This window comes from Maniola jurtina, chromosome 23 (assembly GCF_905333055.1).
Source record: "Maniola jurtina chromosome 23, ilManJurt1.1, whole genome shotgun sequence".
NCBI lineage: Eukaryota > Metazoa > Arthropoda > Insecta > Lepidoptera > Nymphalidae > Maniola > Maniola jurtina.
Genome location: NC_060051.1, coordinates 6,720,703 through 6,739,448, shown reverse-complemented (window position 1 = coordinate 6,739,448; position 18,746 = coordinate 6,720,703). Strand labels below are relative to the sequence as shown.

At 38.5% G+C, this 18,746-nt stretch overlaps 1 protein-coding gene across 5 annotated transcripts; it reads right to left on the bottom strand.

Annotated features, from left to right (window-relative positions):
* Nucleotides 1-1,537: 1,537 nt before the first annotated feature.
* LOC123877392 (calponin homology domain-containing protein DDB_G0272472-like) lies at nucleotides 1,538-18,614 on the bottom strand. 5 transcript variants are annotated; one of them, XM_045924126.1, is made up of 22 exons: nucleotides 18,352-18,614; nucleotides 17,385-17,532; nucleotides 16,680-16,802; nucleotides 16,034-16,198; nucleotides 12,864-14,202; nucleotides 11,928-12,065; nucleotides 11,253-11,450; nucleotides 10,418-10,615; nucleotides 10,186-10,312; nucleotides 9,427-9,550; nucleotides 9,037-9,319; nucleotides 7,997-8,288; nucleotides 7,349-7,612; nucleotides 6,580-6,895; nucleotides 6,140-6,546; nucleotides 5,254-5,416; nucleotides 4,413-4,539; nucleotides 3,557-3,819; nucleotides 3,189-3,255; nucleotides 2,673-2,766; nucleotides 2,023-2,230; nucleotides 1,538-1,702 (listed from the first exon to the last, which is right to left on the bottom strand). In XM_045924126.1, the coding sequence occupies exons 1-22, from the start codon at nucleotides 18,427-18,429 to the stop codon at nucleotides 1,635-1,637; spliced, it is 5,190 nt and encodes a 1,729-aa protein (XP_045780082.1). In that variant the 5' UTR covers nucleotides 18,430-18,614; the 3' UTR covers nucleotides 1,538-1,634. The 5 variants fall into 5 exon arrangements, with proteins under 5 accessions (XP_045780082.1, XP_045780083.1, XP_045780081.1 ...); XM_045924127.1 differs by having other exon boundaries at nucleotides 6,140-6,573; nucleotides 6,607-6,895; XM_045924125.1 differs by adding an exon at nucleotides 11,097-11,228 and having other exon boundaries at nucleotides 6,140-6,895; nucleotides 11,385-11,450.
* Between the last annotated feature and the right edge of the window lie 132 nt (nucleotides 18,615-18,746).

The window sequence follows — 18,746 nt, the reverse complement described above, 5'->3', positions numbered from 1 at the left end:
AATACCTTGGATTAAAAAGAAATACTTAACACCGAAAAAAGATCATCAAAATCGATTCATTTGTTTATGAAATTAATCGCCTACATACCTACATACGGGTTAGATACAGAACAGAACAAAGTCTCTCGGGTGGTTCCACCTTGTGATTCTTATGATGAGCAGCTTGCAAAAAGAACAAACACAGTTTTAAGTAGTTATGATGAGCAGCTTGCAAAAAGAACAGTTTTTTTTAAATTGTTTTAAGTAGGTATAGTCCGCGCCAATCAAATAGTCTGTCTTGAACTTAACCGCAAGACGCGTTGCAATAGCATTAGCGGAAGCGGAGCGGAAAACCAGTCCACACCCCACGATCGCCATATTATGCACTCGCACCGTAGGTCAGACGCGACTATTTAACTGCCGGGAACTATACACAGCATCAAAGAAAACTTATTACAAGTATGGTGTTCACTTTCTATTTACCTCTTCTACGGGCCTCGAGGCATGGCCTCCTTACCCGGATGAGGAACTTTGTACCCCGATGAAGATCTTTTAGCCGGGATTTCACCGACCAGGGCCGATCTTGGCGTATGATCAAAAATTAAGGTCATCTATCTGATTGGTCGACGGAACCCCTCTCCGCTCCGCTTATGTGAAAATTGGGTCTAATAAATAAAAGACTTATTTCAATAAATTAGGCATCATAGCATGGGGTTCATGTGGATCAACTTTATTAGACAAACTCAATAAGGCTCAAAAACTCAATCTCAAAATTATTTTAAGAAAAAATCGACGATTCCCTACAGAAGAACTATTTAAGCTGAGTAAAGTACTAACACCAAGAAAAATATACATATGGCAACTAACAATGTATATGGCAAAATATATAGACGACTTTACGTTTGAGCAAACTCCCAGTCACCTCAGGCAAAGGCAACAAAGATGTTCAGTTCCCCGACGAACATCTGGATTTACGAGTAGACATTTTACAGCTGCGGCGCCAAAACTGTTTAATAATCTTCCTTTGGAGATATCCACACTGCTTTTATATGCCCAGCGTAATTCCTTAAAGAGAAAACTAAAAATCTATATAAAGAAATTTTTGCTAGAATCCGGTTTTGAAAGTTTTAAATGCCTTTATGACAAGATCTGTTGAAACTCAATGCTATAATCTAAACTTTATCCTATCCTATCTTTATATATTTTTTGAAATATTATTATATAAACACTGTTGCACAAAAAAAAAAAAATTTTTTTTTTTTTTTTTTTTATTCTTTTTTTTTTTTTATTCTTCTTTTTTTTTTTTTTTTTTAATCTTTTGTTTGTAAAAAATGGAAATATAGGCTTAACTCTTTTTTTTTAATCGTAAAATCATAAAATAAATTAATCTTTTTTTCTTTTTTGTCTGCCCTAGCACAGACTGCGGTCTATTTGGGCTGCAAAATTCCAAACACCAGTCTGTTTTTTATCTAGTGCTTTGGTCTATAAAAAATGGTGAAAAATGTTTCTCTTTAAATTAAGTCTATTACTAAATAAATAAAAAAAAATAAAAAAAAAAAATAATCAAATAAATTCATTATTATTATTTATTTACATTTAATAAAGTAATCAATTATTAATAAAGTCACAAGGTATACTTAAATCTAAATCCTATTCTACTGCAACGCGATGAGCCCCGGCGGAGGTTCGGGCGGCATGAAGCCGGGCAACGGCACTGGCGGATCTGAAACGTAAACGAAAAATATTAAAAAAAAAATTGTGATAGAAAATCTTTTGTTACGTCTATTATTACGGTCGAGGGTAGATCATTTGCTCCGTAGAATTGGGTATCATTGCTACTTTTGATTCATTTTCATTTGATGATTTGATTTTTTCAAAGGTTTATCACGGAGCGAATTTGCAATTTGCGCACTTACAATCATTTACTTTACTAGTAGGACTAGATTTTTTTAGCTTTCTAACACAAAGCGATGCGAGTGTTCTCGCTCGCACACTCTTTAGCGTCCTAGCTGGGGTCGATAACCACGCGCGTGCGCCACTCACCGAACTTGGCGGGCGGTGCGGGTAGGGTGAGTATGGTGGCGTGGCGGCGCGCGGCGCGCAGCAGGTGCACGGGCGGCGCGGCGCGGCGCGGTGGCGGCGGCGAGCCGGGCGGCGGCGGCGGCGGCGGCAGCGCGTCCCACAGCGGCACGTGGTCGGGGTGCGAGGCGGGGCACGGCCACGCGCAACCCAGGCGCCGGGGACGCTTGCGCTGTGGACGACAACAGGGATGATGGCTAGTCAAATCAGTGACTTTTTTCAAACGTCAAGACGCTCGCTTAGTAAGGGAGCTTGTATGAAACTCACAGATGTGACGCCATAAACATTTAACGTACTTCATCATCCCAACTCATTGGAGGAGCTGACGAACCAAACGACGTAACGTGCATACCTTTTGAGTTTTTGACTTGCCATTTCTGCTCTATGTGCCAACTTTCTTATCAAAAGTACGACTTTAGTCCTTAATCTAAGTAAACCGTATTTTTGACAGTTGACTTATAGAGCAAAAATGGCGAGTGAGTTCTCAAAGTGTATGCATTATAATGGGGATATTGACAACTAATCAAATCAGCAACTCTTTATGAAACGTAAAAACGCGTGGTTAGTTAAGGTAGGGCACATGAAATAAATATTTCATTTCATTTCCTCGTTACCTTTTTGGCGGGCGGTTCCTCCACATCGGAGTCCTGCCCCGGCTTGTACCCGTCCGCGAAGCTCACGCGCTTCACCGCGCGGCTCGGTGCGCTCCTGCACAAACAAGAACATAATACACTACAAGAATAAGACAACTAAAAGTTATGGAAAAGTTGTTTCAAAGAAAATACTTAGTCTGTGTTAGCCCTTAGAGTTCATTCTAAGTGGCGACTGGCGAGTCTTTTTGATAACAATATAAACTCAATTTTTATGAACTAATATATGTTGTTTTTAAAGAATATAGTAGCCATACTAATCCTGACTAATACTCGCCTTTCCCGTCTAATTAAGCGTAAAGCTTGTGCCAGGAGTGGGTACGACAATAGTGCATCGGGTGAGGTTTAACCGGAATTCAGTCCGCTCCTGATTGAAATTGAAATACTGAAACTTAACAGAGCTATGCCTAAGCCCGATCCATCCAGTAGTTTGAGCTGAACCTTTAGGTTTACTGTACAAAAATTTTAATACAAACTTACGTGACCGATTTTTCTTTGTCGGATGTGTCTTTGTCGCCATCGAGTTCTTTCGCTATTCCTCCTAACACTAAAAATTAAAAAAAAAAACAATATTAATTATTATCGTTCTCAAAAATCGTCTAAAAAAGAAAACCATGATTATTGACTTGCGCTAGGCAACACCTTATTAATCCTCTTATCACTTGTTTTGGATTCCTTAGGAACGGGAGTAATATTGGCTGAAATTGGAAGGATATTAGGAAAAATATGGTTATATACTAATAGGAACGTAGGCGATATTGGGGGAGGATGAATATTCAGGGATATAAGAGCGATATTGGCTTCGACATAGCCACTGAAAATCGCAATTTGCTATTTCTGAAGCTTACCAGTTTCCTGCAACGCCCTAAAGATCCTCTCATCCAGAGCGCTTGTTTTGGGTTCCTTAGGAACGGGAGTAATATTGGCTGCAATGGGAACGATATTGGGGGAAATATGGGCATTACCGGGGACACGGGTGGTGCCGGAGGCATCGGGGATATTAGGGGATATTGGGGTAAGGTTGGCGTCAACTTCAATGTCGTCGCTGAAACAGTCTCCGTACTGAAGGCGGTCGGCTGCACCGTACATGTCCATGTACGCTTCATCATATCTGAAATGAGAGGTTTTAGATAGATAGAAAACTTTATTGCACTCAAAACATGAAATAACCAAGACAAAACAAAGAAACTAAAAACTGAAAACGATTTTAGATTACGCTTTGCCATAGCGGAGACTAGGTAGTTAATTCAGACCAATTAGATTACATAATATTGACATAATATCATCGTACGTATAGCTTGTATTGCTGAAACACACACGCACAACACGCTTCACACACTCCACACACGCGCCACAAAATTCAAAATATTTTTACTCAATTGAACTTTTACAAGTACTTTTAAATCGCCAAAAGCATCTACCACTGGTTCCTTTGCCTTTCCTAGCAAAAAGAACCAGCAAGAAACTCGGTGGTTGCTCTTTTCAAAGATTTATATACCATGCATAAAAAGTAATTGAAGCCCCGCGCATTGCTGGAGCGAGCTACAGGTCAAATTCACGCTCTTTTACATAATCTTCGATTGTATAAAATGCTTTTTTCAGGAGCATAATTTTTAGTTGCAAATAGATTTTTCAAACGCGCCACACGCGCGTTATAGACGCGCCACAATCGCTCCACACACGCGCCACATACGCTCGCCATACCCGGTACTGATGTCGGTGCGGTTAGCGAGGCTCTGTATGCGGTACACGGGCTCCGCTTCGGCGGCGTCGCGCTGGAACCGACTGCCGCCGCCTGTCAGTACGATGTTCACTTCACCCGGCTTGAGACCTGCCAACGATTGGGGATGGATTAATTGGGGGATGATTTAGGTAGATCTCACCCATCCAAGTCACTAAGAGCGATGCAATAAGCACGTACCGCCATTCACTGCATGGGTGAATGTTTGAGTGGAACCGTTTTGAATAAAAGACTTTGACTTTGATTTGACACACTCTTAATCCACTCAGATTAAGAGTGTGTCTCTTTTCATCAAGAAAGTTTCTGAGAGCTGTATAGATTGGGCGTAGTGATATTTACTGTGTGGGTGGATGAATGAATAGATGAATGTAATGAGTGGATAAACTATGAATCTCCTATCCGTCTCGTTGCAGAGAGCGGTGACGTACACGTAACATTATTATACAACGTACACGTAACAATATTTATAGCAATATTTACTGAATGCGTGGAAGAATGAATGATTGAATGAATAGAGTTGAATGCGTATAACTAATCCCACCCAGAAGTTCTAGTGATATATATAGTTCTAGTGAACGCATAGGACAGAGTGTAGCGATATTTACTGAATGGGTGAACGTAATAAGTGGATGAATGAATGAATGAATGTGGATGAATGCGTATAACTAATCCCACCCAGAAGTTCTAGTGATATATATAGTTCTAGTGAACGCATAGGACAGAGTGTAGCGATATTTACTGAATGGGTGAATGTAATAAGTGGATGAATGAATGAATGAATGTGTATGAATGAGTATAACTCACCCCATCTGGAAGGTCTTTGCGAGCGATGCGGTGTGGTGGGCGCGTCCCCAGCTCTCCAGTCACACTTGATTTCGCCGTGAGTTCGCGCGCCCACTACTGTCTCTATACGCTGAGATTCTACCTCGCCTGTTGCTACTGTGGCCGCTTCCCCGCTTGATCTTTGCTGTATCATAAGAAAATTATCAATAGTTTATTTATTCGGCAGTCCAAAGTTAGTGTAATTGTTACATTGCATATGTATTGAATTTCTATATATTATTATAACATATTGCTTTTTAAAAAAGAGCAACTGCTGGGTGTCTTGCCGGCCCTTATCCAAATTTGCTTTCCAAACGGTAGTAAAGTCTTGACATAAATGGCAAAAGTTGCCCTGATTGAAAAAACATAAATTCATTTCATTTTTGATTCCCGCGACTTAGTCCACGTGGATTTAGATTTTAATAATCCCATGAGAACTATGATGTTTTGTGATAAAAAGTAGCTTATATCCGTTTCTGGGATGCAAGCTATCTCTGTACCAAATTTCGTGAAGATTGGTTAAAAATATGGGCCGTGAAAAGATAGCAGACAGACAGATACACTTTCACCTCTATAATATTAGTATGGATGAACTTAGGATCCTTAAGTGGCTTATGCTGGCTATACACGATCAAGTTTACCGTCAAGTGTGCAGCGGACTTGTAGCGTGGTCCAGTCAACTGATAGCCATGCACCGTCAAGTGTGCATGTCATCGTACACACTGATAGCCATACACCGTCAAGTTTACTGGATGCGTCCGCTGCAAACTTGACTGGTAAAATTGATCGTGTATGGTCAGCGTTATGTATACATTTCACATATTACATATGAATTAATAAGTAAGGGTAGTATAAAATAGTCGCTAACCTGACTGGCAACGTCACTCTGATACGCCATAGCCATTTGCTCATACATCTCATAGTTGGGAGCCTCATAACTCTCTCCATACTTATCATCACACTCTGTTTCCACCTCTAGATCCTTGTCATAGAGACTATTCTCGCTTGTAGTCACCTCTATTCTCTTGCCATAATCACTTTGACTGGCACTTATTTTACTATAATCACTTTGACTGGCAGGAATCTTGCTATAATCACTTTGACTGACAGGAGGCTTGCTGTAATCACTTTGAATGGCTGAAATCTTGCTATAATCACTTTGAATGGTAGAAATCTTGCTATAATCACTTTGAATGGTAGAAATCTTACTATAATCACTTTGACTTGCAGAAGGCTTGCTATAATCACTTTGACTGGCGGAAATCTCGCTATAATCTCTTTGACTGGAGGGAAGTTTATTATTATAATCACTTTGACTGGCAGGTATTTTGCTGTAATCACTTTGAATGGCAGGTATTTTGCTGTAATCACTTGGACTAGCAGAAGTTTTGGTATAACTACTTTGGCTTGAAATGGTCTCTATCTCTTTTGGATATAGACTTTGATCAACCTTAACTTCTATTTCTTTGTCGTACAAGCTGTTTTGATTCGCGGTTATGGTCTTTATATCCTTCTGATAAAGGTTGTTTTGGCTCGCGTTGATTACGTCGTTGAAGCTATAGTTAGAGTTTTGGGAGGAAGGTCGGAGATGGCTCTCATCTTTTTCGTAGAAGATCGGCGCGTCCTGAAATAAGATTTTTATATCAACATTAAAAAAAACCAGCCAAGTGCGAGTCGAACTCGCACGCGTGCCATCGTAAATGAAATAACACTTTTTAATTTTTAAATTGTCATGGCGGCCATTTTTTTTTATTATTATTTTTTGTTATAGCGGCAATAGAAATGCACTTTGTGAAAATTTCAACCCTCTACCTATTACGGATTCAAGAGATACATCCCCCTAACAGACGGACGGACGGATGGACGGAGGGACAGCGTAGGTTTAGTGATAGGGTCCCGTTGCTACACTTATGGAACCCCAAAAACTGCAATTTTATATGTGCATATTTTCATACTAATATTTTGCTGAAGCTCAAAGCTGCATAGTCAAAACGACGCGACGATAGTTAAACTTATTTTTTTTTAAGTTGTTAATGGTACTCTGTAGGTATGTATAGGACCTTACAATATAAATTACCTTGATGCTGCATATAGACTCTTGTGATGAACCCTGGGACATATTTGACTCATCCAGTACCGGTATCGGTACGGGTACGGTGTGTACAGGTACAGCCGGTACGGGTACGGTTTGTGATACGGCCGGTACAGGTACAGTTTTTGGCACGGCCGGTACGGGTACAGTTTGGGGTACGGCCGGTACGGGTACAGTTTGTGGTACGATCGGCGAAGGCAGCGATGGTGCGGGTGATACATGAGGCATTTTCACTGATTGTGGTGACACCTAAAAAGAAAAAACTTAAGAACATAGTGAACTTTGTGTAATCTTTTCTGTATTTTGCACTTGTCGAAGATTTAAATGATGCTCGATAGTTCGGTCGCGATTTAGATTTTAGAAAATTCAGTGAGAACTGTTTAATTTCTTCTTCGTTCGCGTGGATATAGGTTTTTAAAAATCCCGTGGGAACTCTTTGATTTTCCGGGATAAAAAGTGTTAATCCAGGGTCTCCCCAAATAATCCACTTTACGGATACGGTAATCTATCTACATTCCAAATTTCAGCCGAATCCGTCCAGTAGTTTTTGAGAAAGAGAAACTAACACACAAACTTCCAACTTTATAATATTAGTGTGAAGTGTGATTAGTGCGTTTCGATATAGTCACGAACCTTAGGCATTTCAATTTTAGCAACATCTACTTTCGAGTCTAAACTATCTTCGTTCACCGAAACCTTTGTCACTTCTTCTTTAAGGGGTTCCTTAGGTGAGTCCTTAAGTTTAAATAGTTCCTTGGGTGAAGGCGACTCAGGTTCGGGTATGTCCTCAATAACTTCTTGTTTTATATGTACGTTGCCGACGAAATCGTTCTGCAATTCTTTGACGTTGATGATTTCTCTCGGTTTCTGTCTTCGCGGGGAGAAGTCCATCATTTTGTGTCCTACTATTTCATCGTCGGTTAACCTAGAAATAAATATAAAACCGGTCAAGTGCAAGGCAGACTCCCACACGATGGGTTCCGTACCATCGTACAAAATATAACACTTTTATGTTCAACAGTGCAATAAAGGACGACGCCATCTACATATGATTTAGTTAAACTAATTAATTTTTCGTGAAAACATTTTAATTTTATTTGTGATGTAACCACAAATTCACGGTTTTCGGATATTTTCCTTTACTTGTGCTATAAGACATTGCTACCTGCCAAAATTCATGATTCATGATAATGTCAACGGGAATTACCCTATAGGTTTTGATTCCCACGAATCGACAGACACGACAGACATACAGACAAAGAAGTGATTATATAAGGGTTGCTTTTGAAGACTGGAACCCTACAAAATGGTGATCAGTGCCCGTGAAGTTGGTGGGGGTGCACGGCGCACGCTATTGGTTGATAAGTTGACCCTTGCTTCCTATTCGCCAACTTTCCCCCACCACAGCGCTTAGGGCGAACACGCACTGCATCCGATCCGAATCCGTGAAAATACGTTCCGAAGTAGTCATAGAACTATTTGTTTGGTAGCTTACGCATTAGATCCGACTTCCGTCATCCGAGTTCTCTCCGTCATCCGTGAGAATATCTCGGATGTGCCTTGGATTCGAATCGGACGTATAACGTAATGTCCACTGAGTATTTTCATGGACTCAGATTGGATGAGTGCATAACCGCTCTGAAGGTTCACAAGCAGTTTTCCACATTACTAACCTTTCAGTTTTAATATTATTCAATATATTCACATCAAACAACTCTTCACTTTGATTAGAGTCTGATGTTGACAGCTTTCTTAACTTCTTCACCTTCTTCTTTCCTTCTAGAGCTTTCTTCTTTGCCTTCTTAACCTTTCTGTCGCCGTCTGACTCGGAATCGCTTGAATCACTGCTAGAAGAGCTTGAGCTGCTCGATTGTGCTTCGATCTTCTTCTTTTTCAACTCTTTCTTTTTTAACTTCTGCTGTTTCTTTTTCTTTAATTTCTTCTCTTTTTTCTTGTCTTAAATGTTAAAAGGAACGATTAACAATGCTAAGTTAAAGACAGATTACAGACAAATTGATTTTCAACTTGGGCCGTTGGTATATTAGACGTAAAAAATACTTTACCACTATCGACTTCCTCAGTTTCTTTTTCTTTGCTTCTTTTCTTTTGCTTTTCTTTTAATTTTTTTAAAAGCTTTCGTCCCACACGCCGACGTTTTGCTGACTTTGATTTTGCCTTCTTTATGGCCTAAAAATAGTTAGTCAATACTTATAATTATAGCAAATACTTATACTTTCAAAGTTGTGATATAGAAGGTGGACATAATCGCTTAACGCTGATACGACTTCAACGTACGTGACTGAACCAACAAAAATAATTATTCCTTTGCTTTGTAGTGGTATTTGAAGTCAATCTTCATTATTTACTGAGATCTTGACTAAACTGACATACATACTATAAAATTTGCTATTCCTTTCATAATGCTGCCTAAGGAAAATCATAGCATCAGGGTCTACAAGATTTTGATTCAGTTTAAAGATTTTGAACAAAAGAATCAGTCAAATTGTATAATGATGTTTGGAACCTTTGTAGCTTTAGATTACATTACATCTTACAAATACAACAGTTGCCAACCTTTTTAAAAGTGTTCAATGGTACCAACTTTGAAAAAATGATCTGTAATGTTCCCATTAGATTACAACATGGGGTTATTCAAGGGACGGAACAACGAATTCCCGAAGGCCGGCAACGCATTGGCGGTTCCTCTGGTACTGCAAATGTTCATGGGCGGCGGTAATCAATATCAGGTGACTTGCCTGCTCGTTTACTCACTATTTTTATTTAAGAAACAAATAATTTCATTTGATTTGATATTCTATTACCTTCTTTTTAAGCAGTTTCCTCTTTTTCTTATCCTCATCATCGCTTTCAGACACGGACGATAGCGTGGACGTGGAATGCTTTCTTTTGCGAGATTTCACTTTTTCCTTCCCCATTTTTAGTTTTTTACTGTGAAACAATAAATAATATTAACTGACTAACTGACATATCAACGCACAGTTTGCCATAAATCCAATAGTTTTGCAATTTTAGATGTTTTAAAATGTTACATACCCCTTATCTTCTTCCTCAACATCAGACTCCTGGCTCCACCCTTCGCTGCTGAGCTTTATCTTCTTAGGCTTCTTCTCTTCTGTGTCCTTCTCAGGAAGTTCCTTCTTCTTCTTTCTGGACTCCTGTCGTACGGGGGTCGTACTTCTGGACGTGTCTGCTTTGGATTCTACTACATCTGGCCACACCGCTTCCATGAACCTAAGAGTAGATAAGAAAATATCGTACCTATAGTATTTATATATTTGAGTCTACATATTTCTATTTTTAGTCAGGTTTATTTAAATATTTTGTCACTTTATTTGTCCTAAATAAAAGAATAATTAATTTTAGTGATTTAGTATTATTCAAACCTGCATTTATAGCGTGCAAAACTCAGGTCAATGCCCCTCCTGCGACGCGGCATTGACTTCGGGTGGCCAATTTACGGAACCTTGGTTGACCTCTAGCGTCAGTCAGATGTTTTATTTGCAATATATTGTGAACTTTTACACAGGATTTATTATTTTTTCGTGTTTTTTTTTTGTGGTACCTTATCAGTAATCATCAGCACTATCACATGTCTTCGTTTTTGCGAGCGTTCTGGTTACGCGATGTATAGGGGAACTTACCAACTGCTTAGTCATGGTCTGAAAATCGTGACGAGTGTAAAAGAATTTTAAATATTCTATATTTCACGTACCTCTGATACTCCAAGTCCAGTGACATCTCATCGTTCCTCAGAGGAGTGGTGCAATTTGACCCCATATCACTCCTCTCAGCCAGCTGACTGTCCTCGGACTCCCACTCGCTGGACAGTGGCATTGAAGTGTTCCTCCCCTTCCTCCCTCCAACTCACCTCTGATACTCCAAGTCCAGTGACATCTCATCGTTCCTCAGGGGAGTTGTACAATTTGACCCCATATCACTCCTCTCAGCCAGTTGACTGTCCTCGGCTTCCCACTCGCTGGACAGTGGCACTGGCGTGTTCTCGGTGGAGTACAGACTGTTGCGAGGGTACCACTTGCGCGTCTTTGGGCACGGGGCATCTGGGATCCTAGAATGAGCCATATTTCTTTTTATGACAGCTTACTGGCGGTAGAATGCATCAATTTCTATATATACAGACATATTAGATAAAAATAATTGAACTATAATATCATACATACAGACATATTATAGTAGTAGTAAGTATAGATAATAATAATTAAACTATAGTATCAAACGGGTGGCTTTCAATTACTATGCGTGGCACACAACCGTGGCCTATGTCAGCGGCTTTACAAGGTTTTAGGCGCTTTAACTTGCTGAGACTAATGTTAATGGCTCACAAATCAAGTATAATGAACCAAATATAATGAGTCAAATATAATGAGTCAAATGTAACGAGTCAAATATAATGAGTCAAATATAACGAGTCAAATATAATGAATGGTTACATCTATGTATTTCATATCCCTTACTGAGCGAACGTTTTGACGTTTGATAAAAAGTTGCTGATTTGACTAGTAATCATCATCCCTATTGGACTCACTGGTCGCATCCGTAGACGCGGTCGACGAGCCCCATCTTGCACATCTCGAGCTCGTCATAGACAACGCCGCGGTCCTTCACACAGCTGCACGCCTTCGGGTTCTCCGCGAACCACAGTGTGGGAGTTGTACGGGTTTCTCTGCAAATCACACGGAAATACAAACATACAAATAAACTACAATACAAACAAACTTTAGAAGTAAATGTATAATGAGGCAAAATCTCACGCATTAAATCCAATAAAAATTAAGTACTATATAGCCGAAATTTCACGGAGTCGTATGAAGTAATTCGTTTCTTCGTTTCTAATATGCACTGCTAGAACATGGAATGTCTTTCCGTTTTCCCCGCTAGTAGTAGTAGTATTAGTACTTTAAAAAAAAAAGTGAATAGGCACCTTCCAGGCAGGCGCGCTCCACCTTAAGCTGCATCATCACCTGCTATCTGATGAGATTACAGCCAAGCGCAAGCCTGTATATGTGAATAATAAATAAAAAATCTTGAATCAAACTACATAATTGTATCAAAAATGAATTTGTTGCTCATCACAAATTTAATGAATGACTTTTAGGATTAGGAGATTTTATTCAATTTTGCTTAAAAGATCAAAAACCACTCACCCAAATAAATGAATATCGAAATAATATGAATGCAAGAAAACCACATCAAAGTAAACATCAACAGTAAACCATTTTTTTTAATATTTTAAACTAGAGAATTTCAGTTTTTTTTTAAATCCCGTAGGAACTCGTTGATCTTCCGGGATAAAAAGTAGCTTATGTCCTTCCCCGGGATGTATCCCAAGTCTGTAGCAAACGTTAAATCGATTCAGCGGTTGAGCTGTGAAAACGTAGCAGACAGACAGACACACTTTCGCATTTATAATATTAGTATGGATAGTGTGGATTGCAAAGTTGCTTCAAAGAATAGGACTTACTTGTAACATTTATTCTTATCATGCCTAAACAGCAACGGCTGACAGATCTTCAGGACGAAACTCCAAGTCTCCAACGAATCAACCGTCGATTTTGACATTTTCGCCTCCAAGGCTTCATCTAGCTCCTTTTCTACGGACAACCTGAAGCTGTCCACGGATTTATATTCACTTTCCTCGGATTTATATTCACTTTCGACGGATTTATATTCACTTTCCACAGATTTATATCCACTTTCTACGGATTTATATCCACTTTCCACGGATTTATATCCACTTTCCACAGATTTATATCCACTTTCCACGGATTTATAGCCACTTTCTACCGTATCAACACTTTTATAGCTATCAGATCTATAGCCTTCAGAATAGTCACCTCTTTGGCTTTGATTCATCATTTTTTCATCCATTTCTGGGGTTACGGAACTCCGCGATCTAATTTCTGGACTCTCTTCTTTATTTGGGGACATGTCGTATTCAACTAACCCTCTATCCTGACTTTCCTCGTCGCTTAAGTTCTCTTGTTTTATTTCTCTTATCACTGACTCTAAAAATGTGTCATCGTTAATACCATCCATAGAAGAGTTCTCGTTATCTTGGTCGTAATCTACAATACTTTTATTGGGTGAGTCGTAATAGTCATAAGTTAGTTTAGCTTTAGTTTCTTGAGCATATTTATTTAAATCGGAATCTTCGTCAAAAATATCTAAAATTTCATCATCATTAGGATCGATTTCGAATTTAAAAGAATCCATTACTGGCTGTAACTTTTCGATTTTAGTCGGTACTGCAGCACTAGTTTTCGGACTATCTACAGCACTAGTTTTCAAAGTTTCAGTAATTTTGACAGTTGGTGTTTTAGGTGCGGGTGGTAAGGGGATTTTTTGTTCTGGGATTGGCGCAGTCGGCAATGGTGGTAAAGGATTGGCTGGCTTGTCTGAAACCCTAGGACTTGATGTGCTGTTCTTATCATCATTTTCTAAAGACCAACTGTCGCAAACTAAATAGTCGTTGAGGTTCACATCTGTCTCTTTTTCATCCGTATTTTCTCTTTGAGAATCGTCATATCTTCTGTCTTTGTATTTTATGTCTTTTTTGTAGTCATGTCTTTTTATGTCATATTTTTCTGTTCTTCTCCTGTCTCTATCTCTTTCCGACTCACTTCTGCGGCGTTCTGACCTACGTTCTTTTTCGTACGTTGGCTGCGATAAGGGTTCATCCTTTTTCTTTTGGAATGGATTGTCATAATCGGGTAAAAGCTTCTGATAATCAAATTTAAATTCTCTACCTTCCTGTTTTGCTTTTTTTGCTTCGCGAATAAGTTCGTCTACTTTCGCTGGATCTAAAAAAAATCAATGCCAATTAATTCAAGAAGTAAATGATATTGTTTTATCTAGCACATATCCAAAAATCCTGATTATGAAATCAAAATGTGTCACTTGTTAAGATACTTTATTCACATCAACATAGGCTCTATGAAGAATTTTAATTCAATGTTTTTCTCCTGCAATATTTACCAAGAAAAGCTTACGAGTTATGACAAAATATTATGTTACCAAAATTTTTAATGGTTTCAGGTTTGGATTTTAAGATATGAGATAGATAAAGATGTGTTGAAACTCTACATATTTAGGTAGTATGCAACTCTTTCATAAACGAATACTACTATACTATAAAGCATGTCTAGATATTAGACACATTAACTAAAATAATTCTAAAGCAAACACTAGCTGTGAAAAATAACATAGGTAGACTCGAAATACTATAATGTGTGTACTATTATGACAAGACTATAGTACGCGAAAGGAAACCAAGAGATGATAATGGGGGTATGAGGAGAGGGGACACCTCGCACACCCGCACGTGGTCAATGAAAACTAACATACAATATGATGCAATTAATACTTCTTAAAACATATGAACCAACCAAAGAAATTTAATGTACTTATATGTTAATGCTTAGAAGAACATTTGGTCATCGAGTCTATGGTATATCAATCTACATAATGCTATAACTCAAAATTTGAAAAACCCCCGACACAAAAACCTCTATAAGAAAACTAGAAAAGAGCTGATAATTTTCAAACGGCTGAACGGATTTTCTTCGATTATTAGCTAAGAACACTCTCGATCAAGCCACCTTTCAAACAAAAAAAATTAAATTAAAATCGCTTCATTCGTTTAGGAGCTACGATGCCACAGACACAGATACACACGTCAAACGTATACCACCCCTCTTTTTGGGTCGGGGGTTAAAAAAATCATGGTGCATCTTAACTTACTATACGTGCGTTTTCTTTGGTGCAGCCGCACTGGCGAGTTACAAGAGTTGCGGCCTACATGCATTATGTGGTGACAAGCAAAAATCGTTTTTAATAACTCAAAAATTAGTACTAAACATAACAATAATCAATTGACAAGGAACAAAACATAAGGGACATTTTTGCAACATAGGTTTTTAGCCATATTCAGAAAAGGTACATTAGTAAAAGCATCAAGCTAATCACACATCTAACAGAACACAGCGTTCGCGTCATTTGACCGCAAGCTCCGATTGCTAATATTATAAAGAGGAAAGAAACTACTGAACCGAGTTTAATAACTCTTCCCCCATACAACTACTTTTCCCATACATAGGATATTATAGCAAACAAAGTTATTCCTAGGACCAAAGGCAAAAATTATTGATTGAGCAGACAGACAGACAGACAGACAGACAGACAGATAGAGAGACAGACAGACAGATAGACAGGCAGATGGACACACTTTCGTATTTATAATATTAGTATGGATTCAGAATCAAACCGAGAGTTGCCTCACTCTTGTTCACTCTGCCGTTGTAATTTGTCAGAACATGTAAGGTTTTCTTTGACAACTAACAATGTCACTAAGAACAGATTATAGATATATTGAATTAATTTTGACTGTTAATGTTCAAAACATACTTTTTTTTTATTCACTATAGCCAAGGGCTACAATCACACCTGATGGAAAGTGATGATGTGGCCAAAAATGAAACGCTGTTATCTAGATGCCTATTCACTCTTGTTTTAAAGATACTTGGATTGTAATTGGTAGGAAACACAGATCGCGGAAGAGTATTCCAAACCTTGCATATGAGCAATAATGATGCAAAGCATATTACATTCTTGTTATTTTCTTTTCATACTCACCAAGAAGCGATTTAATAGGTGGCATAGCCTTAGTGGGCATGGCCTTCTCATTGGTGGAGGTTGGGCAAATGAGGCCCAGCGGTATCCCCAGATCCACTAGTTCCATCTTTCTCTTCATGTCTTCTATCTCTGATAGAGTGCGCTTTTGAACTTCAACATATGAATCTGTGAATTTATGAAAAAACTAGAAATATTTTTTATTCAAATAAGTTTCTTTCTTTCATTCATTATAAGTCAACTTTCCATTGACTTAGAATCATGAATTTTGGAAGGTAGCCATATGCTACAATGGATAAGCGCATGTAGATGCCCACAGATGTAGATGTGGTTTGGGGGGTTTCAGTTTCTTTAGTATTGGCTCAGGCCTAAGAGCTCGTTCACACAGGCTGCGTAAGCGTAGACGTAGCGCGTACCATTGCGTTGTAATGTATGGAACTGTATGAAACATGGCATACAGCTTGCGTGGCGTGAACTTTCACGTAGACGTAATGCGTGCAGTTATGTCTACGGGTTTACGCGCCTCACTACACATGTGTCATGTGTACGTGCTGCATACGCAATTGGTGTGAATCGGCCATCAACATTGGGGATCACCTTCACCCCCGTCAGTTTACCAACTATCACTATTGTTGTACTGTAAACATACCTTGAATAGCACGCCTAGACGCCCCAGGTTTGGGAGGCTTCAGTTTCTTCAGTTCTGGGTCAGGCTCAATCTTGGGTGTCACCTTCACACCCGTCAGTTTACCAATTATCACTGTTGTTGTGTCTGAAAGTAAAATTACTAGTTATTAAGTTTACCACAATAAATACCGATTTTACATCATTTGCTAATAAAATTATCATCATCATTGGGGTCCTCCTGACCCTATCCTGGGGTCCCGTGCTTTCTGGTGTAATGTCACCATTCTAGCACCTTGGGACCCCAATGTCTATCATTCCTTGGAACTATGTGCCCTGCCCATTTCCACTTCAGCTTCACAACCCAGTTTAGATAGATATGTTAGTTACTCTGGTTCTTCTACGGATCTCTTCATTCTTGATTTGACCACATAGAGAAACTCCAAGCATAGTTCAGTAGTTAGTCACTTATCATCTCAACTGATAGAAGTCCACTAATGGACAAAACTTTAAGAAAGAAAAAAGAATATTAGCCATGCTAATCATGACTAATACTGCTCTCCCTTCCAATTAAGGGTAAAGCTTGTGCCAGAAGTGGGTACGACAATAGTGCAACAGGTGGGGTTTGAACCGCCAAACTTTCGGAATTCAGTCCGCTCCTCAACCTTTGAGCTATCGAGGCTCTATCCTTTGGCAAGGATAAAATATGTACAAGGAATACTTTACTTACTACTGGATGATGAAGAGGGTTTGGGAACAACTATAGGTGTGATGGCAGCTTTCTTCTGTATAGAAAATGCACGAAGCCTCTTTTTAGCATTTTCAACACCCTTACTTGATGGTGTCAGCTTTGTAGAAATCTTGCTTTTATCTGTTGGCTATAGAAAAACTCAAATTAAAATAACTATTGTCTATGGATTGCTTTTAAATTTAGAACTAACTAATAGTAACTTAAAATTAGAGTTCAAACTAACTATGTTTGCTCCGGTACTTAGATATTACAGGTTTTATTCCTCAAATGTAAAGCATAATTTGTTACTTTCTTATTTTTAGGCAAGAAGTTAATATTATAAGGATTTCTTTTATTTCTTCTGTTATAATAAGTAAAATTATTATATTTCATGGAATCAGAGATGCACACAGAAAAATTTCACACAGGCAAAACAGAGAGCATCCAAATACTATTAGGCCACATTTTCGCTTGCAAGAAAAGATACAAAAAAATAAAAAATTGCAGGAATTATGCAGGGTGGCCGGTCATGTGATGTCTAAAAGAAAAATTTAAATACCTTACATCAAGGGGTATTCAAATCACCCCCATGTATGTTCAGCGATTTTTGGTAGTTTAGAAGATATGAATTTTTAATGATTTTTTCATAATTTTCATCCGTCTGTGGTTTTTTTTATTCTGTCTGTTGAAAGTTTTTGGATATTTTTTTAATAGTAATTAGTAACTATAAATTCAACTATCGCTTTAAAATTTACGGTTTACCTAGACATTATGAAACATGGCCAATGAGCGGCGGAATAAGTCTCTAGACTGTGTATTCTTAAGTAGATCGATCACCTACTGCACAGGTTCAAGGCCAGCTATCACCTTACGTGAAATAAATAGTATGTAAGCCTACCAGCAGATACTTACCAACCGTTTACTACGCTGCCTAGAATATCATTCCAGTAATGGTATAGAAACTTACCGATGTCGCAGCTTTACTCGATGGTAAGGATTCGGCATCCTTTTTGCCAGATTTACTGGAACCTCCGCCGGGATCCATATTCACAAACACAACACTTCGGTTTGTTTAACTATAACCTTAACATTTATGTCACTGTTGCGCAATCTTTTGGTTAAACATATGTTTTGCATAATCTTATAAGTACATAAGATTAATATAAATTATTGTTAATTGCATTTTAATCAAATAAAATAATCACAACAAAAAAGCGATTTGCTTGCTTGAAGCCATTTGACAATTGACATTTCAAATAATTGTCAAAGTCAAAATCGAATTGACACTTGGACATTTCATATTCAATTTTTTAACTGGTTTTAAGGCTCTGGGTTCTAGCTTTTTTGAGCCTTTTCACTACC